Source organism: Sapajus apella, unplaced genomic scaffold (genome assembly GCF_009761245.1).
Source record: "Sapajus apella isolate SASKATOON/1434 unplaced genomic scaffold, GSC_monkey_1.0 scaffold7, whole genome shotgun sequence".
NCBI classification, from domain to species: Eukaryota; Metazoa; Chordata; class Mammalia; order Primates; family Cebidae; genus Sapajus; species Sapajus apella.
In genome coordinates, this window is record NW_022436947.1 from 12,142,295 (window position 1) to 12,168,546 (window position 26,252).

Genomic DNA, 26,252 nt, shown 5'->3' on the forward strand with positions numbered 1-26,252 from the left:
CTGGGCTCAAACTCATCATCCTCCCACTTCAGCTCCCCAAATAGCTGGGACTATAGGCACATACCAACTCTCTTTTCCTTCTGATATTGCTTCCCCAGACAACTGTAACTGGCCCGCTCCTCGCATCAGATGCTGCCAGCAGCTGGCACTGAAAGCACACACACTGGTCAGTGGCTCTCTCAGGACAGCTACCAAACCCTAGCTTGTTCTGTCTCCCTTGCTTGCAGCACGCTCTACCCAAAGCATTGCTCCAGCAGTGCCTTGTTCCAACCCAGTAGATGACTGTTTTTCCCAGCAGGCCTTCAGTTCCACAGGTACCTGTTTTGCCAAACTTGAGGGGTTTTTCTTCATATTTATGTTCATTTAAGTCACCTTTCTGTATTTTTTTTTTTCCGCAAGACCCAGCACATTAAGTAAGATGTAAACCTCTATGAGGAGATGTAATTTGTGAACCGTAGCACACAGTCACATTCTCTTGTTCCTGGTACTTCATACTAGCCAAAGCAAGACCTTCACTTCCTTTGTATCAACTAAAGTTAAAAAAGAAAACATATACCCACGACCTACTCTAACAAATATTTGTTTGCCGTATGCCTTAGGTCTAAAGATTCAGTTCAAGGACTACATCCTACCCTTTCAGAGTATCTCCAAGGCACTATGATGGGTTTGTTCTCAAAGATCCATCCATAAGCCAACTGAGTGAGCCAAGCCAAACTAAATGTAGGCTATGCCAATTCAGATGACAGGGTAGAATGGAGCATTTCTTCCTTTTGGATTGAGGAAATCATGTTGATTAGAATGTGAGCACCAGAAGGAACGTAGTTGTTCTAGTCCCAATTCTGTCATCAACAGAAACAAAAACGGGGGCCCAGAACAGGGAAGGGGGGCTTGCCCAAGGTCACATAATAAGCACCCAATTTCTGGTAGTCAGTCAATTTGAAGACTCTTTGTTTACTGTTCACCTTCTAGCTGCACTTCTGAAATACTGCAAACAGAAGACAATTCAGAGAAAATTTGGTTGGATCCCCTGCTTTCCGAGCTTCTTGAAGATTCAATGGTGGAAAAGCTGGTTCTTGGGTCCTGCTATAATTTGTACTTCAAACCAGAAGAAAATGATCGTTTCCAGGAAAAGCAAGAACAAAAAAACAGTGCAGGTTTTAAAGCAGGTTTCCTGTTTGAAAGTGAAGCATTTGACTGAATCTAGTCAGACTACGATCAGATTGAAACTTTAAAGAAGGGCTACTAAGTGTGAGATCTACTACTATATCTCAAACCTCCTCTGAAGTCCCTATGTGACAAAGGAGCTCTGCACTGATAAATCAAAATTATTAATATTAACTTGGTGATTTTATAATGAATCTAGGGGAATTTTATAGTGCAAGGAAAGTTGTATGCTTATCTAATGACCTACCACCTTCCTTCCTTTATAGATGAAACCTCTATAGTCTACAGGAAACCTGCTCAAGATTCCTTATAAGTGGCAAAGCCAGGTTTAATCTATTTCTCTACTTTGTGCTTCAGGCTTTCCGTGCCATGTTAGCCCTGCATTTATTTGAAACTATTACAAAAACTTATGCTGGCCAGGCGTGGTGGCTCACACCTGTAATCCCAGCACTTTGGGAGGCCAAGGCAGGAAGACTGCTTGAAACCATGGGTTTTAAACCAGCCTGGGCAACATAGTGACACTTTGTTTCTACAAAAAATTAAAAACTTGCCTGGGCAATATAGTAAGACCTTGTCTCTACAAAAAATATAACAAATTAGCCAGGCATGGTGACATGTGACTCTAGTCACAGCTACTCGGGAGGGTGAGGGGGAAGGATCACTTGAACCTGGAGGAGTGGGTTTGCAGTGAGCCAAGATCACACCACTGCACTCTAGCCTGGGTGACAGACAAAAAAAAAAAAAAAATAAAAAATAAAAAATAATGCTAGGTCTTGATACTTAATGGATTTCAAAATCATGGTAATAGCTGTTACTTGATAAATGATTCTTTTGCTTCATTTCTTTATTATGGCTCACATAATTGAAAATGAAATCCTATTTTTATTTCAGATTTTCTTTTTTTGACTATTCTAAAAGTTTATCTAACAAAAAGTTTTTAATATAAAAAGTCTGAAATAAAAATGTATATGGCCTAATTTTTACGTCATAGTAAAACAGGCTCTTTGGAGAGGGGATGTGGATTTCTCTGCTGAACAGCTATTATTTATACTCATTCCAAGGCTTCTAGCATGATAATACTATTTCCTCATATTATCACCATTCCAATATTGCTCTGTGGCCCACTGGTTGCCATCTCCACACACTCATCTATCACAAGATTCATAAAGGGATCAAATCCCATGATATTCCTTGGACATGTCTGCCACCATTTAATTTCAATGATAACTTCTTGTCCATAAATTTTTTCAACTCAGGAGGGTGAGCTTTGCTCATGGTGTCTATTCCACGGGGTCACAGATGCCTTGAGATGGAATGCATGGCCTCTTTCTTGCTCCTGCAGTAGGCCCAGCAGTCTTGCATCTGGCATCACCCACCTCATTAGCCAATCGTCAGCATTTTTTTTCAATTTCCATTTTCTTTACCTACATCATTATAGAATAATTCTCTTATCATATAGGTTTGTGATGAATTGCTGCTAAATCAAAGACCTAGATCTAGATAGCTTAAAAGAGAATAAAGGTTCTCAGTGAAATGAGTGGATAAGGAGGAAGGAGAAAAGAAAATTTCAAGATGGTTTGGGAAAGTTTAACAAACTACAAGTGCCCCAGTAAGGGGCACTAACATATCTGGGTATGTGAGTTTGAAAATCATCCTGGAGATTCTACTCTCCCCAAGAATCCATTATAGAAATAGTGACCAACAGGAAAATTGACATGCTAAAAAAATTTTATATATGGTCCTTCCTTTGCATAAATACTTTGTGGAACATGGATATATAACTTATGGTATTTTTACAGTGTATCTCTGAAATGCATGTATGTTTACTCATAAATGCATAGTTTTAAAATAACATTGTAGAATATACATATAAGTACAGAACAAATATATCAATATAATATATATAAAAGATGTAATATTTTCCATCCCCCAAAGCATTACCCTGCATAGCCTACATTTCATACCACCACTCTCAACAACCATTCAGGTGCCAAGCATTGCAAAATACATGCTGAGCCCACATCCACTCCCTTTCTCCAGCAACCTCCTTTCAAAGACCACACTTAACTTCCACATAATCATATGTTCACCATCTTTCATTTAAGTTTGGAATTTTATTTCAATTTTTTCCTAACTTAGTGGATAGAATATGAATATAGACATTTGGAGATCCACAAATTTGTAGCCTTCCTGTACCAGCTAGGTGGGGAAACTATTCAATATATTGGTGAGATGGCCTATCTAAAGCTAATTATTTTGACAAAATGGGAAGACTTCAGAAATTAATATGCCATTAGCTCTACCTTTATTTCATGTTCATCATGCTGCTTAGAGTTTCAAATAAGGCTGAATGGAATTCAGTTCAAATTCAGAAAACTGAAAAAATATAAATTAAAACTACCTCAGCCCAGGCCGGGCACAGTGGCTCATGCCTGTAATCCCAGCACTTTGAGAGACCCAGGTGGGTGGATCATTTGAGGCCAGGAGTTCAAGACCAGCTTGGCCAACATGGTGAAACCCCACCTCTGCTAGAAATAAAAAAATTAGCTGGGTGTAAATGGCGTATGCCTGTAACAGTGGCTATCTGTAGGTGGCACGAGTACTTTTCTTCCTCATCCTTTTCTGTTTCTCCAACATTCTGCAATATATATATTATTTATTTTAGTATTAGGAAAAAAACTTCAAAAGTTACTTAAAGAAAATCCTATAGCTAGATGTGATAGCTCACGCCTATAATCCCAGCACTTTGGGAGGCTGAGGAGGGTGGATCACCTGAGAGCAGGAGTTCGAAACCAGTCTGGCCAGCATGGTGAAACCCCATCTCTACTAAAAATACAAAAATTAGCCAGGCATGGCGGGATGTGCCTGTAGTCCCTGCTACTGGAGAGGCTGAGGCAGGAAAATCACTTGGACTCAGGAGGCGGAGGTTACAGTGAGCTGAGATTGCACCAAGGCACTCCAGCCTGGGTGACGGAACACGACTCTGTTCCAAAAAAAAAAAAGAAATAAAAGAAAAGAAGAAAAGCTTATACATTCAAATAGCCAGTACATTTTCTGTGCTTGCAATTTGTTAAGTCTGAAAAAAAAAGATAAATCTTACTCATATGAACATTAGTCTTTTTCTGAGCATAGAAGTCACCAGTTTAGATATAACTCAGTGGAATAGACTCACTAGTTACTCTAGTCCATGACTGGGCTCAGAGAAGCACTTACATTCAAAATTCAAGCAAAAAAAAAAAAAAAAACTCTGTGTTACTAAATGAAACCACCAGGTGCCACTATTGCTTCACAGAAAGAAGCAAATTACCTAGCATGACTATTTTTTAAGAAGAATAAATACATACTTTCATTCTGGGATAATAATAAAGTCTTCTTAGAAAACATAACTTACTATGTTCACTTTGTAATAATTTTATGCACATATCCCAAAGATCAATTGGGAGAGATGTGAAAGTGTGGTTCCTGTCAATTCCTATGTATGAGCCAATAGGGTTGGAATTGAAAATAGAGAACATATTATATAAAGAAATAAATTCAGGTCATAAAAGTTGACTTTATCTTCTGAAATACCCTACTAATAGCAGAATTTTAATGCTATTGTGTACCACTGTTTCTGTGGAAAATGTATTCTTCATTCCAACTCTGAACGGCAGGGATGCATGTCTCTGCCCTGACTGCCCCTTTCAACTGAAAGATCTTGGTAGCTATTTAACTTCTCCATCTATAAAATAGTAATACCAACCTCACAGAGTTGTTTCAAAGATTGAACAGCTACATCTGTGTAGTGTGGGAAAAAAAAAATTTTTTTTTTTTTTTTTTAGACTATGTTTCACTCCTGTTGCTCAGGCTGGAGTACAATGGCATGATCTTTGCTCACTGCAACCTCTGCCTCCCAGGTTCAAGCAATTCTCCTGCCTCAGCGTCCCAAGTAGCTGGGATTACAGTCATGCACCACCATGCCCAGCTAATTTTTTGTATTTAGTAGAGACAGGGTTTCACCATGTTAGGCTGGTTTTGAACTCCTGACCTCAGATGATTCACCCTCCTCAGTCTCCCAAAGTGCTGGGATTATAGGCGTAAGCCACGGTGCCTGGTCTAAAATAATTTTTTTAATAAAAATTTTAAAAAAGACTGAATAGCATCATGTACATAAAGAGGGTTAGACAATTTATTACTTCTCTGTAGAAATAAAAGCCTCCAACTTCTTTGGCTGCTGAGGTCACATCTAAATAAGAAGGGAATCTCTCTATCCCAGTAGTAAAAAAGAGTGCTACGTTGGTGTCTCAGGATATGGGTCTTTTGACTCATGTCTACTTCAGGCTGTGTCACCTATGAGGAGTAAACCATGACAAGTCACTTCATTCACTGGGCCCTCAGGTTTCTTACTTTTGAAATAAAGGGGTTGGATCAAATGGCTCTTAAGTTCCCTCCAGCCAAGAATCCTATGGTTCTATAAAACCTGTACCACAAAGGTTATCATTCTTTTTTGCATAATATACTTTTCTGACTCAACATTTTGCAGGAATTACAACTGGAGAACAAAGGGTTGTAGTACCCACTGGTGTGTGTCATGATTCAATCATTTAACATTTATTGAGCTCTTCAGTGTACCAGACAAGGTGCTAGACTCTAAGGATATCAAAATGATGATGCTATCTCTTCCTTCAAGGATTCTACAGTCAAATTTAGAAACAGACCCAAATGCATAATTACAATGCAACAGGCTGGAGGTATGGATTGTGGCATATCTAAGGAGCTGTGGCAATACATGATGAGGTAGATACCTCATCTTCAGTATGGCTGTTGGTCAGTTTCATGGAATTCAGAATAACTTTCAGTGACTTTTCTGATTTGCCTAGAACTGTTTTCAAGGTGAGAAAATTTCTGGGCTATCCTTTTGTGGCAATATAGATTTGTGCCTCTGAGAGACTTAGACAAGGCGTTTTCTCAAGTACACATTGCTAGGTTTTATAACTTATATGGAAATAAGAAGTGAACTGCCTATAGCACAGCAGAAAGAGGACAGGTAATTATTTGTGCTGGACCAGGAGAGATTCTCCTGCATTAAAGAATATCTATTAGTATAGATATTCACACTCAATTTCAGTCCTACTATCTTTCTAAATTCCCTCTCCTCAGTGTTTTTCACTGGCTCTTTCCTCTTCTCTGAAAAATGCTATGCTAAGCTTTTCCAGATCTTTCTCAACTGGGTCAGCAACTCTAAACCCCTGCTGCACCTGTGTGTGCTCTGGCCAATATACCTTCATTGATCTGAGACCCTCAAACCAGGGCATTAAGGGGTTGGAGAAGAAATGAAAGAGCAAATGCCAACCTCTGCCACCTAGCAGTTTCAAAGGCTACCAAATCCCCATCTGCTTACCAGACTTTCGGTAGTAAGCTCCGGCAAATCCTGGATGGTACAGCATGGGTAATCCAAGACTGAGATGCTGCAAGATGCAGAGATAAGGACAGGCTTTAGGTAAATGGCAACAGCAGGAGTCGGCTGTATTGGAAAAGGGCAGGAGTTATTTCTCTCCAGCAGTCCCTATCCATTTCCCAAATTGCTTAGTGACCTCAGCTGAAACTGAGGGCTCTGGTGTCAGGCAACTCTGGCTCCAGTCTCCTTTCCTGTCATGAGAGAAACCAATGAGTTCTTTGAGGCTGGCCCCCAGCTGGCAGATGCAAAAGAAAGCAGAGAGAGAACCTCTTTTCTTAGCGCTCCTTGCTTCTTTAAAGGGATATGTAAACTTGAGTGCATTTGTGTTTCTGCATTTAACTGTATGTGTGAATATAACTGTGCTCTCACAGACACTACCCAAACCCATCCTACTTGATAACAATCTGAGGATGTGAGGATGAAATGATCCTCCTGTTTCTCACCAGGTCTTTCGGAAAGCTGGGAGCTCTGGGGAATGATTACAGAAGCCACTCCTAAAGGAAGCTTGAGACAGGGGCAGCTTCCTATAGTAGGGCTTATCTAGTAACTCAAGAATGGTAATAACTGACAGTGGGGAACTGCATGCTACAAGCTCTGTGGTGAGTCCAGGGAAGCAGGCATGAGTCAGGAGGGGAAATAAGGCACTGCATTATGACAAGGACATAGTAACAAAATAAATGACAGCTCTCTCTTTCCTCTTCTCCCTTCTTCATGGACACAATACAGAATCTGGACTAGCTAATCTCTAATACTCCTTCTGGTTCTGACATTCCATTTGGTTTGGAACACCAATCTATCTGAACTAGTACAGTTGGAAATCGATAAAGGATGTTGGTAAAGCAGTGGCTATAAAGACGAGTATGGGGTTCCTCGAAACTGCCTCTACATTTTAAAAGTCAGAATTTCTACACAAGTAAAAGGCAACAGTTTATTTGGCCAGAAATGTTTACCTTTGTCCAAGAAATTCAAACAAAGATAACCTGGGGGACCAGGGTAGGAGAGAAGTGTCAGCTTGGGAGAGGATACTGTGAAACTACCTGTAATGTTGTTCATCATCTTCATTCACTCTATTAGATTTTCCCAGGGTTGCCAGTTCTATACTGCTCCATTAGGATGAACATTCTTGGCTGGCTCATTCACCTATCCACCCACCTCCCACTGATGAAGCCCTGTGGCAAAGCAGGTGCTGGCAACCAGGAAATGGGGGTGGGAAATCAAAGATGAATTTGTTCCATTCTCTTAGTGAACTGAAATCTAGCCTAAGGGAGCATAAAATTAATTTGCAAGTATCAAGAATATCTAAATTGTAAGAGCAATAAGAAAATTCTGCAATAATGAGCTATGAGTGCTCCAAGTTCTCAGAGATCATTCAGAAGTAAAACTTAAAGGTGGGACATAAGAGAACCATCTTGTTCAGGCCAACCTAGCAAAAGGTGTAGTCTGTTGCTCCACTCTTCTAACTCCAAACTGAACCAAATGGACACCTATTGAATTGTCTGTCCCTCTCATTCTAGGTCCTTGGGTGCAGAAGGAGCATTCAGTTTCTGTATACAACTCCCCTAGCCACAGTTGATCTAGGAGTGAACCTCTAACCCAGGGAATCTGGAACAGGGATTAGAGAATCAATTCAGTCTCTGAGGTGGGGCATGTTTAGCTCATATGGACATATTTCACCAAGCAGCCTGATAAGCAGACAAAGCAGACTGATAAATTTGTCCGTGAGAGAGGAAACTGGAGTGGAAATACAGAGGCCTGGTGTCTTACAGACAGAATTGGAAGGCTTTCTGGGCTCCCCACCCTACAGGCCAACCCAGAGGTCCAGAGCTGCATTGCTGTCCTAGGTTCCTCAAGATGACACATGTCATTTCCTTCTGACAAAGTGACAATTCTGTATGAGTCTTGCCCAGCTAGTTTTGGTTACCTTTAACCAAGAGTGTTAACTGACACACATAGGTGCCTGCACGCAGTTGTGGCCCTGACACAGTCTGACCTGTACTTTCATTTTCCCTGGTAACTCAAGTAGCACATCTGAAGTGCCATTGTTAAAGGGATCAGTGCACAGGTCTCCATATAGTTGGTAAAAGCTCATCCTCCAATGCTTATCCCCAAGGTAAAGTGTTTAAAACAATCTTACATACACTAATGTTAACTAATGTTTATAAAATTCTATGATTATAGTCAGAAGAGGTATTCTCATTTTAAAGATGAAAGTACTGTGGTTCAGAGAAACAGCGTCTTGCTTGAGATTACATAACTAGAAAGTGGCAGATTCAGGTCACGAATCCAGGTCTCATAACTTCAGTTTCCATGGGAGCGTATGTGTGTGTTTTAAGCTACCTGTAAGTATGCTGCATCTCCATGGTGGGATTTCAGGTAGTACTGACAGACTAGTGTGGCAATATCTCTAGTCACCCCAAGTATGAGGTTAGCCCTCTTACTTCTACTTTAGGAATTTTGCCTCTGGTAAACTGTACTGATTAACATATTTCCAGTTCTTGTGAAAGTAGAATATTAAGAAACAAGGATCTGCTCTGTAATCCCCAAGTCCATGCTTGGCTGGAAGAATGGAAAGCAATTTGTATTCACATAGAAGCCTGTGTTCTGATCCTGTCTCTGATGCTTACTTAAGGGGTCTCACCAACACGTTAATTTTGATCAAGTCAGTAACATCTCTGAATTTGTTTCCTAATGGGTAAAATGAGGATAAAACTTATAACAACTCTTAGCATTGCTGAGGAGATTAAATAAAATAATGAATGTGAAATGCCTTATTTTTTTAAACTACAAATTGATGTACCTCAGTAAATTCTATTATTTACATTCAGTTACAAATTTTGTATAACACATTACAGTTTACAGAGCAGCATAACTGTTCCAATTGCTCCAACTTATGATTTACACTAAAATATGGCCTGGCCAGACAAGCAGGTTGTTTCACAAAAAACAACCCCTGCATCTGCCTGACACAAAGCTAAAAATTCATAATTGCCACCTCATTTCTTTAAGTCATGACATTTTTCAGTGTTCAAAACTATTCAAATACAAATACCTCCCCAAAGAAGGCAAACAATATACTCTACCAGCTAACACTTCAAGAAAATTAAATTTAACAGTAACAACTCTAAGACAGGAGGGACTAGGGACATTAGGAAAACTGAAAGGCTCGGAGATGATGTAGTTTTCTCAACCACCCCACAAAAGCCCCTTGAAATAAACCTGTCCAGAGTCCATACCTGTTTTTGGCAGTGATGTATGACAAGATATTTTGATTGAAGAACTTCAGGATCAAGGGGATGCAGTTGGCAAATACCAAATGTTGCGATACATATTCAAACTGAATTAGAAATCAAAGCAGAAAGGGCTGCTAATTTGGAGAAGAATGTTTGAAAAAAAGAGAAGTACAAATCTAATATCCATTCCTGAGAATATCTACTATCCACTTGTGTTATCAGTCTTCCTGTCTGGGAAATGGGAAGAATCATCTTCAGCCAGCCCATCCTACATGGAAGGGGATAATCTGCAGTATATGTCACAAGCACAAAACAAAGAAGTCAGAAAATAAAATCCTACTCCAATAAAGAGAAAGAATTGCTATGAGATTTGTTCCTAAGCCCAACAGGAAAGGAAGGCTCCCTGAGGGAGTTGGTTTCCATACCAAACCTCTGGCTCATAATGTTTCAACTGTGATTGATATAGCAGGGACAGCTGCAGCTTACTCTTGGCAACTGCTGGCATCACTCAGTCAGGATGGGGACAGCATATAATAACCAAATGAACCACTGCGCTCCAGCTCCAGTCTGTCTGGCACACCATATTCTTCTTAGTACTTAGAATATCAGTAAGTATACTGGCCACTTGGAGTATGGGGGGAGGAAGAAAAGAATGTTAGTAAGTATTTTAATGAATGAATGCACAAGAGCCCTTCAGCCAACAGATACTGCACTGAGAAGTCTAAGGTGTCTTTCAGGGGCTAAATATCAGAACGTGGAGACTCCATTTTCCACATCTCTCCAATCCAGGTGTGGTTTGTGTACATGATAACTTAGTGGGGCAAGTAGCCATAAGAGCAGTGTCATGGGGTTTTTGTCACCCATGGCATACTAAGGAGTGTCAAACACAGTTTATCTCCAGATCCAGAACCTAGTATGCTGGGACAGTATAGAAATGAGGTTGAAAAAGCAGAGAACTGCGGTGTTTTAAATCCTCAGCTCTCTGATCACCAACAAGTAGCCGAGCAGCAAGCCAAGCTGCCTAATGATCCTGGGTATGTAATTAGAGCAGGGGAGTCAGCTTATGACAAGACCACTTCCCTCTTCTGCTCAATATTTTCTCCCTGTAAGATTATTTATTTATAAAATCCAGGGTATTTTCCAAAGCCCCAGACAAAAGAGCCAATACATATCCAGTATCAACTGATGGAAAACTTTTTTTAGTTTGAGATGTGCCTGTGGCCCTGTCAGGATTCACTGACATACACTGCCAAGGCCCATCAAGCCACCCACCTGTCTAGATATGAATCCACATGCTTCCCACCAAGAGAAGCAGAAGTAAACACACATCTATAGTTCCCTGTTCTCTTTACACTAGAAACACTATCTCCTACCTACCCCTATTCCTCCCAGCCCTGCTGCTACTCAGCAAACACTGGCAAAAGTGGGAGCACCCAGGGCAACCGAACATACCCAAAGATGTCTTTGAATGTATGAAAGTGGAAAAATACCCTGGTTGATAGAGCCATGGACATAGACCCTGCAGGAGCCTCTCTGTACTCTGAGGACCTGCTCTTCTACCAGGAAGCTTGATTCTGACTTCTTAGGAGGAAAATGGGGTGGAACCTCTAGGCAAGAATGAGAAGCATTCCTATTCCCCCTGTGGTCCCCTCACAGACAGGAGCATCCATTTGCTGTCCCCATCTTGTCCCTATATATTGGCAATGCTGTGAAACCAAGTCCAAACTCCTTAGCATGGCAAACAATGTTTTATGGGAATGCAGCTTCTTAACTTTTCTTAGCTTCAATTTCATCATCTATAAAAGAGGTATTAAATAAGACTACTTTATAGGGTGGAGAGAATGAGGGCCTAAATAAGCTTAACAGGGTGCTGGGCACAGGATAGGTGCTCAGTAATTGTGTGCTAGCATATAGATTATGATCTGCTCCCTGCCGATCCCTTCAGCTTCACGTATCACCAGGCCATGCTTATCTTTCTCCACCCCAGGCAGAACTCCAGCAACATTTAATTAGTTTCTAAAGGTACTTTGCTCTCTCTCTCCCCCCTCTGGACTTTTGCATATTAGCTTTTCTGCTTGAAATGCCTCCTGTCCTCCTTCCTTAACAATTTTCATATCCTGGCTAGCATCTGTTTTTTTAGGACTCAGGTTAGAAGTCATTTCTTCTCCACCTCAAGCTGTATTAGGTGTTTCCATAGCAATCAGTGCTTACCTGTATCAGAGCACTTATCTTGCTATAATTGGTTACTTATATATCTATATCCTTTACAAGATTTCAAGGCCCCAAAGAGCCAGAACTGTGCCTTATTCAGAATGTACCTCAAATGTTAGAAAAGTGCTTCACATATAGAGAAGTATGGTCAACATACTTTTCCCCGCATTTGTGTGAAATGTTTGCACTCTCTCTTGCATTGTTTCAAAAACTGGCTGGGCATATTCTTGAGAACCTAGAGATTCCTATCCATAACCCTGGGATAACTTACAAGGGACACAGACATCTGTACCTTTCTAGGACAGTTCCTACTCCATAACACTACTCCAAGCTCATGCAATGGGTGGCCAGTTTCTCTGAGGGAGGGCAAAGAAAAGGCTGAAAGATGCTCATCAGGGTTATAAGAGCCCTCGTATCCTTCCTTTGAAAGACAGGGCCTGGAAAACATCCAAGACCTGTGGAGAAGAGCTGCTAGCTGCTCACCTGGTAGATATGGTTGAGTTTGAAGTGTTTGAGGAGTAGCAAAAGCAGGGTAGAGATACTCTTTACAATAATCTCCTTGTGCCTGTTCACATCGATGCCCAGCTTCATGCTCTGGAGAACAGTGATGCTACAATGGAAAGAGAAGGTATTAACGCAGAGAGTGGCCTTAAAGGGAGCCCTGTAGGGATCCAGGTATTTGGGTCTGATACAATGTACACATGAGAGCCAGAACTTTGGAAACTTGAACTTCTGTGCCAGGGAAACCTCCAGAGTTACCACTTATGAGACTGTCTGAAGAAATATTCCACTGATTTCTTTGTTTCTGTCTCTCTCTTTTGGCAAGTTCATCCCTTGGCAATGCTCACCCACATATCTGGGCAGCCAGTCGCTGGCACTGGCATCACCCTCCAGATCCTGAGTTCTGAGCTAAAAAGAGCCAAGCAGAAAGCCCTGTAGGGGAAAGGGGGTACAGGTGGGCAGAGAGGGGGCAATCTCTTTGGAGACAATCTCTGTAAATATTAACAAGGTGAGTGGGGACTAGAGAGACCCTGCAGACAAGGCAGCTAGTATCCAGCAGCTGCCCCCATTGAAGCACTCACGGCATCTCCTCAGGTAGGACATCTGCCAGGATATTGATAGAATCTGTCTTAGCCTTGGAGGTGGGAGCTGCAGCCAGCAGAATCTTAAGCAGAGCGATCTGTAAAGTAGAAAATAAAGAAATCCACCACTGTCCAACCCACTCAACAAGGCAGTGATTCTTCCACACCTTAATAACCCTGTGAAAAGTGTTTTAAAGCCATTCTCTAAGTTCTTCCCTCAATGACCATATCTCTCCAGCATCCAGAAGACCAAACAGGTGCCCAGTCCTGAGAGGCCTGCCCGTGAGGATAAAGAGAAAGCCAGAGGGAGCTCATTGGCTGTTCTGCTTCAAGACTGTTCTTTCCAGTGCCTGGCCTGGTGGCTGACACCTGTAATCCCAGCGTTTTCAGAGGCTGAGACAGGCAGATCACTTGAGGTCAGAAGTTCAAGACCAGCCTGGCCAAAATGGCGAAATCCCATCTCTACTAAAAATACAAAAATTAGCTGGCATGGTGTCACATAACTGTAATCCCAGCTATTTGAGAGGCTGAGGCAGGAGAATCACTTGAACCCAGGAGGTGGAGGTTGCAGTGAGCCAAGATCGTGCCACTGCACTCCAGCCTGGGCAACAAAGTGAGACTCTGCCTCAAAAAAAAAAGACTGTTCTTTTCAAAGGGGAAGATGGAAGGAACAGAGTGGGAGGGAAAGTGTGTAGAAATAAGGTGAGAGGCATAAGCCCAACTTCTCCCACTCTTTTCCTTCCTCTAACCCAAACCATTGGCATCTTCCCCACTCCCAGCCTGAGGCTATCTAGGACATGACAGACCACAGCAGATCTCAAAGGGTCTACAGTACTTACCTCGAAGGAGGGTCCCCAATGTATCATGTAGAGAAATTCAACTTATTCCCCACCCCTCCCAAAGAAGGACTAGGGAGAACAGTACCATCAGAGGAGCACTGAGGAAAGTCAGAAGTTTCATGTCAGAGAATGCCTTGCCAAATGGGCAAAGGCTCAGAAAACAAGCTCAAGTGTTGGATTGATTGGCTTGAAATGGTTTTTAGCTGTCTGTTCCTTGCAGCAGAGAAAGGCAGCTCTGGCCTAGCCACCTCCTTACCATATACTGGGGGAGGCTGTACAGCATTCCCTGGTAGAGGATTTCACATGGCGTCTCTGGTACCACCTCTTCCCCCTATGGCAAGAAATACATGGTTTGCCAAGGCCACATTCCAGGTGACCAAAGGCTTTATTTTCTTGGTTGTGAAGGGTGACCTGAAAAGAGCACTAAGCTGGGAGTCAGATCTAGGTTCCTACCCTAGCTGTGTTAATGACTAATTGTACAACCTTGGATAAGTCACATTCATTCTCTGAGTCCTAGTTTACTCTTCAATAGGACCATCAGGCTGGCCTGGATGACCTCCTAGGACCTGGGATACTGGAACAGATGCCCCATATAGAAGCACTTCCCATGGTGTCAATCTGAGGCTGAGAACTCTAGAATGTTCTAAAAGCCTGGAAGGAGAGGTAGGTGGCTCAACAGTAAGAGTTTAAAAGGAAGTTGGGTAACCTATGGCCTGGAGAAACAGGAAGGAATATTAGCAAAGATGCTTTTAAGTGGATAGAAATGATTTTCTTCCCCTCTCCATTGGCCCCTACATCACTTTCTCCTTTCTGACACACTCCCCTATATACAAATATCTCTGTTCCATTGATGACATTAACTAAGCCTTTTATAAGAGTGGGGAGGCTGGGGCCTCAACAGCCCAATAGGCTGCCCAGGTCACTGTCATCTTTTACCAATGCAGTTCCCTTCTCCCATAAGGTCGGTCCCTCTATTACAGGGCAAGGGAGGGGTCACTGCCATGAGACTCTGAGGCAGGGAAGAATAACCAGGCTCCTTCTGTCCCACATAATTAATCTGCTGCTTAAATTGACATAAATCCTAAATTGACATTCAACAGAGCCTGGCAATCCTGGCATGTCTGCCTTCCTGCTCTCCACAAGGCTGATTTCATACCATCTTCCTTCTCCTCAAACCAATTCCTTTGCCCCATCATCCCTAAACAGTTGCTGACCCTGCCTCACTCCTCATGGAGAAAACAGAAGCAATCAGACAGGCACACACTCATCTTCTCAACACCAAATCTATAAAGAATCTCCTTCCTTCCTCTTGACATGATGGATGAACTGCCTGTGCTTCTAACAAACGCCAATCTCCTACTGGTGCTCAGGATCTCACATCCATTTGCTTAGGTCCTACAATTATCCCCTCCTTGAATCATTTATTTTAGGACCCAAAAAAATGCTCTAGTATCTCTCATCTATAAAACATCCTTCCCTTGACCTCACATTCTCCTTCAGTCTACTTTCTCTCTTCCTCTTCACAAAACTTTTAGATCATCTACTTCCTTTCTTGACATTCCCTTCAACACACTCCAGTTAGGCTTTTGGTCCCAATACTTCACTTAGAGTTGCTCTTATCAAGGTCACTATCTTCATGTTGCCAAATCCAATGGGCACCTTTGTTCTTACCACATGCCACTTATTAGTAGCATTTTACCCAGCAGATCACTCCTTTTTTCTTGACTTTCTTTTCGTAGCTTTTATGATGCTATCATAATCTCTTGGATTTCCAGCCACTTCACTGTCTTTCTCATACTCTTCTGGCTCCTTTTCTGACACATCCCTCCCTACTCAACATGCTGGTGTGCCCCAGGGCTTTGTCCTGTGTTCCATCCTCTGCTTTGTCTCTACTCCCTCTCTGGGTTATCTCAGCCAGTTCTATGGCCTTTAATTAACACTGCCTATAAGTGTTACAAGCAACTCTCAAATTTATTTCTCAAAGCCAGCCCTCTCCCTAGACTTCTAGACTTGTATTTCCAATTGCCTGCAGCTCCACATTCTAAGGGGCATCTAAAACTTAGTATGACCAAAACAGAACTCTTGATATTCCCCCCACATCCTGGCAAGTGGTACTTACTCTTGATTCCTCTCTTTGCCTCTCTATCCACATCCAAATGCACTACAAATCTTGTCAGCTGTACCTCCAAATTCAGGTCAGCATCATCTCTCACCTTGACTATTTCAAGGGTTTCCTTGCTAGTCTCCCTGGAGTGCTTCTTCTATGCTTTTCTGGTCCAATCTTTACATAGAAGCTAATGTTTTAAAAGACATAAACCAGATCATGTCATTCCCCTGCTTAAAATCTCCAAAGGCTTCCTTCTATTTGACTGTGAGTCAACTTCGAGCTCCCTACCTTTGCTTACAGGTCCTCTGCAAAGTGGACTGAGGCCACCTCTCTGACTCCATCTCTAGGATCCAGGCCCTCTGCCCTGTGGTCCAGCCACAACAGCCTTCTTTCATTACCTCTGACACTCTGAGCCTGCTTTCCCCTTACTAAGGCTGTTCTCTCTGGAATGCTCTTTCCCCTGATGCTCCTATGGCTGGCTCCCTGTCCCTCAGATCTTGGCTTAAATGTCACCTTCTCAGAGGTCTACGTACTCTGACTGCCCAATCTTAAATAGTCTACTGATGCTTCTTTCATGTCATCCTGTTTAAATTTTCTTCATTGTATCTACCATTCTCTGAGAGTTTGGTTTACTTAACTTTCATTTTTTATCTTTCCTTCCCAACTTCAATGTATCATGAAAGTGGACACCTTGTCTTGCCTGGGACACAGTGAGAGTCTAATATGCTGAATGAATGCATGCACACATGCTCTGTAACAGCACAGCAGACAGATTTTCTTCTACCCTCCTCCTGTGCAGGACCTCCTTGGCTCACCAAAGACATAGGGCATTTCTCCAGCTCCTCTTCATTCTTGATCTGCACATCTGCGATGGAGATATACTTGTGCTGACAAGATAAGGAGATATCAACAAGGGCTGAGAGCCTCATTCACATGTGTACCAGTCTCTTACTTAAATTCCCCAAAGGCAAGGAAATGTTCTGCTAATGGGTTTGTCACCCCATATAGACATGAACTTTTTCAAGGCAGGAGTCTTAACCACCTCTGCATCATCACCACAAATGCTTTGTGCACAGTGTTTCTGTTTATTCTGTTTCTATATTTGCTGAAGAGCAGCAAATTCCTAAGCATTTACCTTCAAACAAAGTGCAAGGGGAAACAGAAATAGGCCCCCTGCCCCTGGACCACTGCCCTGAGACTTTTGATATGTGTGCATGTATGACAGAGTGATGACTCTGGATACAGAGCAGGCTCCTACTCAACCCTGGGCCTTTAGAAGTTAGTGGGCTTACTGAGAGAGAGAAGTGAAAGGAAAAGATGCAAGGAATGAGAAGAAAGAGAGAAGAAGGAAGAGGAAAAAGAAATGAGAGGAAGAAAGGAGAATTTAAAAATCTATCTGAATATAGGAAACTGAGTAAGTAGGGAGAGACCTAATTTTTCCTATTTGGTCAAAAGGAGTGCAGGGGAAGTACAGAAGGTCCAGAAAGAGTTGGTATAAGAGCTCTACCCAGTGTCCAGGAGCCTGGTAATCTGACCTGCCTTGATGGCTCCTTATCCCTGAATACTGCGAGCCCACCCCAGTCACCTGTTTTAGGGTCTTCACACTCTCATGGATGGGCCTGGGTAATCCAACCAATGTATCTGTGTCCCTGTAAAAGGCCAGACATACCAGATCATAAGCTTCCAAAGTACAGAGAACTGCTGATACCCCAATACCCCTCTAGAGTCACACAGACCATGCTACTTTCAACAACCTCTACCCCCAGTACCCTGGACCTTCCTCTGCAAGCTTGCAGGTCCCCAATCAGTACTTCAGGGCACAAAAATAATAATGGTACACAGAAATGTTCTTGGAAATCAGGAGATTTTTACAGTCTTTTGGGTACTCACTTGGTTGTGGGAGTTGTAGGTTCCTACTTAAAAGGATATATAGCCCAATGACACCTTGACTCTGAAACACCACTAAGAAAGCCTCAATTTTCAAGAGGCCAATGGGAAGGATTCATGTGGATGGGGAAATGGGGGAAGATGGGATCTATTCTGACCATGTCTCGTCTTCACAGAATTGTAGCCCATTAGAGCAGGAAGAGCCCATAGAAACACCTAATCCAACATCATCATGAAACAATTAAGGCCCAAAAGAGAAATGATTTGTTGCTTCAAGTCCTACAGTTGGCTAAAAACATAAAAGTTCTTTGAGGAAAAGTGGAAGGAACTCAAGGAAAAAAACACCCATAGAAAGAACCCAAAGTAGTCACTGGGAGTTGTCCACGGCCTGGGTGCTCTAGGTTGCATTATGACTACCAGGTACCAGTCCTCATTACAAGCTACCTGCTCCTCTGGCCCCCTAGGAACCACTCTATAGCCAGTTCCAACCATTCAGTCACTTACTGGCCCAAGGTGAATCCGATGAACTTGTTCCTGCTCATCTCCAAGAAGTGCTCAATGTCCTTCTGTCTGAGAGGATGATGGAAAGACCAATCCCAGAAAAGGAGAGAAAAGCAAACTTTGAGAGAGAGAATCTTTCTGGGTTCCTGCCCCTCCACATCAGAGGACGGAAGCACTGGAGAAAGGTAGCAATCAACAAACAGAATTTCAAACTCAGACTAACTTAATGAGTCTTGAATACATAGACTACTCCATCTTGGGCCTTTGGTGACTGAAACCTCAAAGCATAGGGGACCCTGATGCTATTAAACCTACCTGACCTTTGGGGCCCAGGGCAGGCCCTTGGGAAAAGCCACCCGCTCAGCAGAGAGGGGTGCCTGTGAGGGTGGAGGTGGCACCAGAGGGTCCTGCTCTAGCAGGTCTAACTCTCCATCCAAGGTTCTTTCTCCATCACCAGCAGACTCCTCTTCCTCCTCTGCGGCTGGCTCCTCAGTCTTGAAGAGATCCCTTTCATTGTAGATGTCCAGGCTGTCCTGCTTAGTGAGGAGTTGCTGGAGGGGAAAGAAGGGAGGGTAGGCATGCAGAGATCTCACTCTTGGCATCCTTGTCTTAGGCCACCTCATATCCACAGGCCTCCAGATTTCAGGGAACATGGAATCTAAACATAGCCCTTGTGAAAATATCCCATTCCATAACTCAACCCTACTGTCCCCACTGGGTCCAAGAACAGGACAAGAAGTTCTCAGGCAACCATGCCATTAGCCAGAGAACAGAGCATAGATAATCCCAAAGTCACAGTTACTTAGTTTTCAGAAAGCATTGATGCCTTTTTTTTGCCAGCATTTTCCTTCCTAATTATGCTCTGCTTAGGTGAACATTCAATTAGTTTGCCTTCTGTGAAAATACACCAGCTGGCTGACTGAGGAAGAGGAGGACAGAAGCTTACTGCTAGGCAGAGGGAAGCAAGTTTGGAATTTTAAATCTTGTCACAAAGAAAAGAAGATTGGACAGAAATAAGCCAAAAAGTTAACAGTGACTGTCTCTGGTTGTTAAGATTGTGGGTGATTTTTCTTTTCTCCCTTCGTCACATTTTTATATTTGTTCCAAATTTTCTACAATGAGTAAGCATTACTTTATAAAACAAAAATAAAGGTTAAAAAATTGCATTGCAGATAATGGAGACTGGATTACTGAGCACTACTGTCTAGCCCTGTTGATAAACTGGCAGGCAGGGCAGTTTGTAAGAACATAGTCGGGTCTCAGTATAATTTGTCATTCTGACCTTTTCAGGACAGCAGGCTATAGTCATGTGCTGCACAATGCTGCTTCAGTCAACAATGGACTGCATATATAATTGTGGATCCATAAGATTACAATGCTGTATTTTTACTGTGCCATTTTCTAGGTTGCGATACACAAACACCATTGGGTTACAATTGCATATGGTTTTCAGAATAGTAACCTTCTGTACAGGTTTGTAGTCTAGGAGCAATAGGCTATATGCCTAGGTGTGTAAGTACATTCTATGATGTTTGCTTAGTGATAAAGCTGCATAATGACACATATTTTAGATTGTATCCATGTCACTAAGTGTCACATAGCTATATACATAGAACCCTACCCAGTCATCTCTTAAATGTAAGCCTTTGGTTCCAGGGCTGGTTAAGAATGTGGCTGCCTGACAGTAAACCCTCCTGCTATCTCAAAATAGTAAAATGCCTTACATCCCAGAAAAATGGATTTTCTTGGAGCCCTGTTAGGTGCCCTGGGTCCCTATCCCCAGAATTATACCCTTAATTGTTGTTCAGAATGTAAGAAACTCCAGGCGCTGAGGTCCAGGCCAATGATTCTGTAACAAGACACGGCTATACAACGTGATATCACAGTGTTATATCACAACAGCCCACGGGCTATCAGGGCTCGGGGATAGAGGCCAAAGTAGAGACTCTAAGGTTTCTAGAGTCTCCCTATGACCAACCTGGGTAGGATGAGCCAGGTCATTTACTGCCTTTTCCTACCACACCCAGAGTAGCTTAGAATCTTGATTTTTGGCCAGTCAGTGTCACAGTACCACTGTCTGCTTCAGTCCATACCCTTCGAGAGCCACGGCGGCCTCGCAGCTTGGAGGGTGGGGGTGCCAGCTGAGATTCCCCCAGGTCAAGGGTGTAAGAAGGTGGGGAGGCAGCACGCATGCTCTTCACCACCTGGATACTGTCTTCAGCCAGTGGAGGCAGGCCCAATTCTGCCCGCTTCTGTACTTTGAGAGTCTGCAGATGCTCAAATCCACCGAGGGTAAACTAAGGAAGAAACAGAAAAGGGGCAATGAGAGAGGAAGGGAGGGAAGTAACAGAGAGCCAAGGTCAGGGAAACATGGATGAAAAGAAAGAGCCACAACCTCCAGTCCCTTCAGACCTTCTCCTTAATAAGGAAGCAGTAAAGCAGGAAGAGGCAAATGTGGTTACCATCCCCACAGCAACTGAGGAGCTCAGAGACCAGGACAAAGCATTATTTACTGCCCCAGTATGGGAAACATCACCAGAAGTTAGGAAAGAGATTCCTGGGGGACTCCTCAAAAAAAAGAAAAAAATAGGAAACTATCTCCCTTTTTAAGGAACACATCCCGATGCTATAAAGTCCCAGAGTCACTCAATTTCCACTGTAGTCAAGAGGCAGTTCCTCCTATTAGGCCTGCCTTGGGAGATGGGAGCCAGAGATGAAGGAGGTTGAATAATTAGTAGCAAAACTGCAGCCACATATTTATAAGAATTTCATTGTTTTTTTTTAAAAAAAAAAGCAAATCCTGGTCAGGCGCAGTGCCTCCTGCCTATAATCCCAACATTTTAGGAAGCCAAGCTAAAAGGATTGCTTGAGACCAGGAGTTCAAGACCAGCCTGAGCAACACAAGGAGACCTGACGTACAAAAAAAATAATTTTTATTAAAAAATATAATACAAATCCTCTGTTTATCTTGGGGGATGGCAGGCACTCACCCCAACCTTTTATAGCTAGAGAAATTGAGGCTCAGAGAGTTGCCCAAAGTTTCTCAGCATCAGCAAAGATCAGATCTACCAACTTTCAACCAGTGTTCTTTCCATCAAACGTTGGCTTTATCAAGAGAAGGTACCACTGACACCCCCAGTTTATGGAGTGGCATCTCATATTCATCCAATAGAAACACAAAACCTAAATAAAAAACAAAAAACAAAAAAAGAAAAGAAGTAAAAATAAATAAATAAATAAATGAAACATGAAACCTATTCTAACATAGAATATCTGATGTCTCTAGGACAGCCTTGTTGTTCCTCCGTATTAGCAGTTGGCTAAAGGCTGCTCTATTCTGCTCTCTGGCTCAAGCCTCCTGGAATAAGACTAGAAGAAACTGAGGCAGCATAGGGCATTGCTGATCTTATAATGTGGGAGTGGGGAGAATCACTCACCATGACCACCTTCCAGAGCAGGAGCAGGACCTTCTTTATGGGGAAGTGAGGAGCCAGGCCACTGCAGAACTTGGTAACCATGGAGAAGAGTAGAAGGGCAAAAGGCTCCTCATTATGCATGAAGAAGCCTAGGGGTGAGGAGAGAGTGGAGTCAGAAAATAAGGATGAGGCAGCTGAAACCTTGTTCCTGTAAACCTGATTCTGGACACACAGAGGAAGCCACTCACCTCCCCTGAGGAATTCCAGAGTACTTGGTCCTGAGAAGGAGGCTTAGCCCCCAGAAGGAAGCCCCTCAAGGGCAGGAAGGGAGGCCATGGAATTAAAGTGTCTCAGGCCCCAGAGCTTAGGGTGATGCTTTGGGGGTAGATGCCAAACTAGAAGTAACAATAATGAAGACATTGCTTTCTGGATAAGGACTCAGTGTAATCCACTTTCCCACATCAATAAATATATTTTTAAAATCCCATAGGCCTTCATATCCTATCCCTCTCAGATGACAACACCAACTTACATTTGAATAGAACTCAGTTTTCAAGGTGATTCAACTCATTTTTTTCATGTGGGATTCATGATGGAGTGGGAGAGAAATGGCTATCCCCACTTATAACCAAGGAAACCAAGGCATAGAAAAGTTACAAGACTGGTCCTAGCTCATAGATACAGAGGGGTTATCAAGCCCCGCCCTCATACCTGCCATGCAGTATCTCTGTCCTAAAAGAAAGGATATTAATTTTAAAAAAGAAAACAAAAGGAAAAAGGACTGTCTGCCTCTCCTAGGCAGATGCTCTGCTTCCCTTCTCCCTTTTAGCACCCCATCCACACCTTCCACAAGTGCCATTTCTTACTTAATTCAGTGCGGAAGGTCTCCCGGGCTGTCCTCCACCCACAGGGGTCTGTCTCTCGCTCCAGGCGAATATTTTCCACCATTAGGTACATAACACTCAGCAGCACCCTGGGGTTACAGAAGAGTCACAAGAGGTTCCCAAGGCAATTCCCAGCCCACAGTCAGAGACCTCAGGGATGGTCTCTGTGGGAGCCCAACCCAGTGAGATTAGATAGAGGGTAACTTCCTAATTGTCTGAGTCATTTGCGATTTGGGGAAAAGGTAACCCAGGTGTTAATCATCCGCCCTGTTCTAAGCCCATAGTCAGCCCTACTCACCGGAGCTCTGTGCTGTCAGCTATGGAGACAGCTGGTTTCCGAAGGGCACTGCTACAGGCCTGGCTGTTGCTGCCACGGGGAGGAAAAAAAGAATGGAATGATAAGACCTCTTTTCTCTCTGTGCTCTTACTTATCGCACACACAAACATGAGTGCCTGCCATTCTCTAGCTAGTGAAACTAGTCTATGGTAAAGGAGCCGACAAAATTCCCCTGCCACCTTAGCGAACTCTTATCTATAGTGAAGACAGGCAAGGGCAGGATCTGTGGTATCCATGTCTCTTGCATTCCCCACTATGCTTAGTACTGTGCTGGACATAAAACAGATGCTAAGAAACACCTGATGAATAATAAGCAGATTGTACCCTATCTCAAACTCCTGGGTGATGGACATGAGACAAAACAAGGGGTCACTGTAATAGTAGCAGCAAATAAGGCCTCCTCTACAACTATAGCCCATGAGGGAAAGAAACGGGCACAGTGGCAGGAAAAAATTGATTTCCTCTCTTTCTTGGGTCATGCACTCAAAACAGTTTCCCTCTTGAATTCCAGAGTTAGGCTGAGCTAAGAAAGTCCTTGAATAAAGAGAACCCACTCAGGATAGGCCCCTAAAGCCCAGGATTAAAGCTGTAAGTGAAGCAGAAGCTACAGATGTATCCAACCTCCGGGAGGGAGAACAGAATATCAGAGAACATGGCTGGATGTTAACTGTCAATGAGCTTTGGGCTGAGGTGAGAGTAGACCCAGATCCTCACAGGGGGTCTCTATAGTGAGGGAACCAGCATAGAAGATGAGGCCACTTTAAGGAATGGGGGTTATCTAGGTCAGCCCTTCCCCTAAGGCTTCTCACTCAATTTCCATGTGGAGTAGCTCCAGGAAGGTGGAGAAGGTCCCCATCTGATACAGCAGGAAGCAGTTGTACCTGGACCAGTGTAGCACATCGACCTCTGAATCACATTCACCAAAAGTACCTAAAGGACCACACAGTGTTACAGGGGTTGAGGGGTAGCAGTATCCCAGTTCTTTCTACCCTGCACCATGATCTTCAGATTTTCCTATATTATTCTGCCCAATAATTAGGCTGACATAGGATGACAGGGACCCCAAGAACTTCCTGGAATGAGTCAGGGGAGAGGAGAGGTAGTCTCCATGGTTAGGTCCAATGTGCTCATCAATGGCTTGTCATCTTAAGGGTGGGTTCTCCCAGAAGCAGATCCTGAGGTAAGTAAGGATTCCAGTGTAAGTAGCTTATTTGGGAACTGTTCCCAGGAATCATCAGTAGAGACAGGAAAGAAAAGGAAGCCAAAAAAGTTCACTCAAGGATAACTTTGGAAACAGTATAAAACACACAACTCACAGTTTTTCTATCCAAGAGGGATGAGATAGTCAGGCTATCCATCTACTAACCCCTGTTAGTCATTGGATAAGGGGTGCTAAACTAGAGAAGCACACTGATTCCCTTTACTTCCTGGCTGCCCTGTATGGGCTGCAGAGAAGGCCCTTGGGCAGAAGCTGGGCATGGTGGCACATGCCTATAATCCTAGCTACTTGGGAGGCTGGGGCAGGAGAATAGCTCAAGCCTATGAGTTCAACCACCCAGGGCAACATAGTGAGACTTTGTTTTAAAAAACTATTATAAAGTTCTTGGGCAAACCTATGAAGGTAACTGCAGTTGGAAGTTGGCCAGAGCACCAGACCCAAGAGATACAGGAGGACACAGTCCCATTTGCTAGTCTTCTCTTCACCTAATGTCCACCCTTTCCCCTCTTCATTTATTATTTTTTTCTTTTTCAATTTTTTCTTTTAGCTCCCAACTGGTTGGTTCTATTAACAAGCCTCATTATGCATGATTGAAGGGCTTATTTTCACTACTCCAGCTAGGCTATCTCATTTCCCTCTCCAACACCTGGCTAACGGGTTTCTTCTGGGAAGCTTTCCCTAATTACTCTATTTAGTTCTGATCATCTCCAAATTACTCACAGCATCCACTTCTGCAGCTATGTTGGCTTGAAATTTCAAAATGCCAATGAGAAACAATGCAAGGGGTCCATGTGTATTTATGACACTTTCCTACTTCTCCTCAGTTTTGGGGCCAGGCCACAGTTGATGTCTTGTCTCCATGATCAGCTGGTGGTACATCATCAGCTCTGGCCACACTGATCCTCTTTGCTAGTATTCACATATGATTATAGTACAGGGTAGGGAAAAGAAGAACCCTATAAAAAAATTCTGACATGCCTGGTAAGATAAAGGTAGATCCCAAGGGATCCAGAACAGCATTCAACACTATCCAATCTTCCTTATAAGCACAGATTACTCCTAGCATACGACAAGATCTGTCCTTGAGAGGCAAGAAACCTTGCTTTCCCAGCACAGCCTGCCTCATCTCAGTCCTGATAATGCCACTTCCACTTCCCTCTCTATGCTCCACCCCTCTGAAACTATCAAGGGTGGTCACTCACCTTGGGCCAGGTAGAGAACAGCCCGGGCCACCTTCAGTCGCTGTTCCCTACTGACCACCTCCAGCCGGTCCAAGAGTCCCATTATATAGGCCTTTTGGGCATCTTCTCCTAACTCCAGCCATTCCTTGCCCTGCACTGGGAATAAAAGGCCAAATACAATCAGTGTCAGCTACTGCCACTTTTCCTGGAAAAGGCTCCTCATAGCATACCCACCTCTGATCTCAGAGCCCCCCAAAATTATTTTTTCCAAAAGCTTTCCTTATTTCGCTGAGAAAGAATAAGGGATGGGAAAAGGACCCAAAATGTTCTGGCCTGAACCCAGTCTATAGCCTCATCTTCTTCAATATCCCCTCTGTCCTCCACACACTGCCTATACTGTCCTGTCTGTCTGCCTTTCCTCAAAGAATTCCCTCTGTTTCCCTACACATTCAATTCCTAGTCATCCTTACAGACCCAACACAAAATGACCTCTTTCCTACTCTTACATGCCCAATATAAAATGACATTTTTCAATAAATGCTCCAGTCAAATACTCTGCTTCCAAGACACTTTTAAAACTTTTTTGACACAGCATTTTCCTCCTGGATGAGGGGTGCTAAACTAGAGGAGAACACTGATTCCCTACACTTCCTGGCAGCCCTATATAGGCTGCAGAGAAGGCCCTTAGGCAGAAGCTGGGCATAGTGGCATATGCCTATAATTGTAGCTATTTGGGAGGCTGGGGTAGGAGGATTGC

General features: G+C 43.1%; 1 protein-coding gene and 1 pseudogene across 1 annotated transcript in view; both read right to left on the reverse strand.

Annotated features, from left to right (window-relative positions):
• The window catches only part of STRIP2 (striatin interacting protein 2), a 51,514-nt gene that overhangs the window by 9,199 nt on the left and 16,063 nt on the right, over positions 1-26,252 (reverse strand). The window contains exons 4-18 of the mRNA XM_032276005.1: positions 25,517-25,651; positions 23,905-24,025; positions 23,057-23,125; positions 22,741-22,847; positions 21,896-22,023; positions 20,552-20,755; positions 18,774-19,009; positions 18,462-18,527; positions 17,656-17,719; positions 16,886-16,957; positions 14,220-14,294; positions 13,125-13,222; positions 12,526-12,652; positions 9,835-9,935; positions 6,545-6,611 (exon numbers count right to left, since the gene is read on the reverse strand). Coding sequence (XP_032131896.1) covers positions 6,545-6,611; positions 9,835-9,935; positions 12,526-12,652; positions 13,125-13,222; positions 14,220-14,294; positions 16,886-16,957; positions 17,656-17,719; positions 18,462-18,527; positions 18,774-19,009; positions 20,552-20,755; positions 21,896-22,023; positions 22,741-22,847; positions 23,057-23,125; positions 23,905-24,025; positions 25,517-25,651 — 1,670 coding nt within the window. The remainder of the gene's footprint in view (positions 1-6,544; positions 6,612-9,834; positions 9,936-12,525; positions 12,653-13,124; positions 13,223-14,219; positions 14,295-16,885; positions 16,958-17,655; positions 17,720-18,461; positions 18,528-18,773; positions 19,010-20,551; positions 20,756-21,895; positions 22,024-22,740; positions 22,848-23,056; positions 23,126-23,904; positions 24,026-25,516; positions 25,652-26,252) is intronic.
• On the reverse strand, positions 2,120-3,574 carry LOC116550193 (annotated as a pseudogene).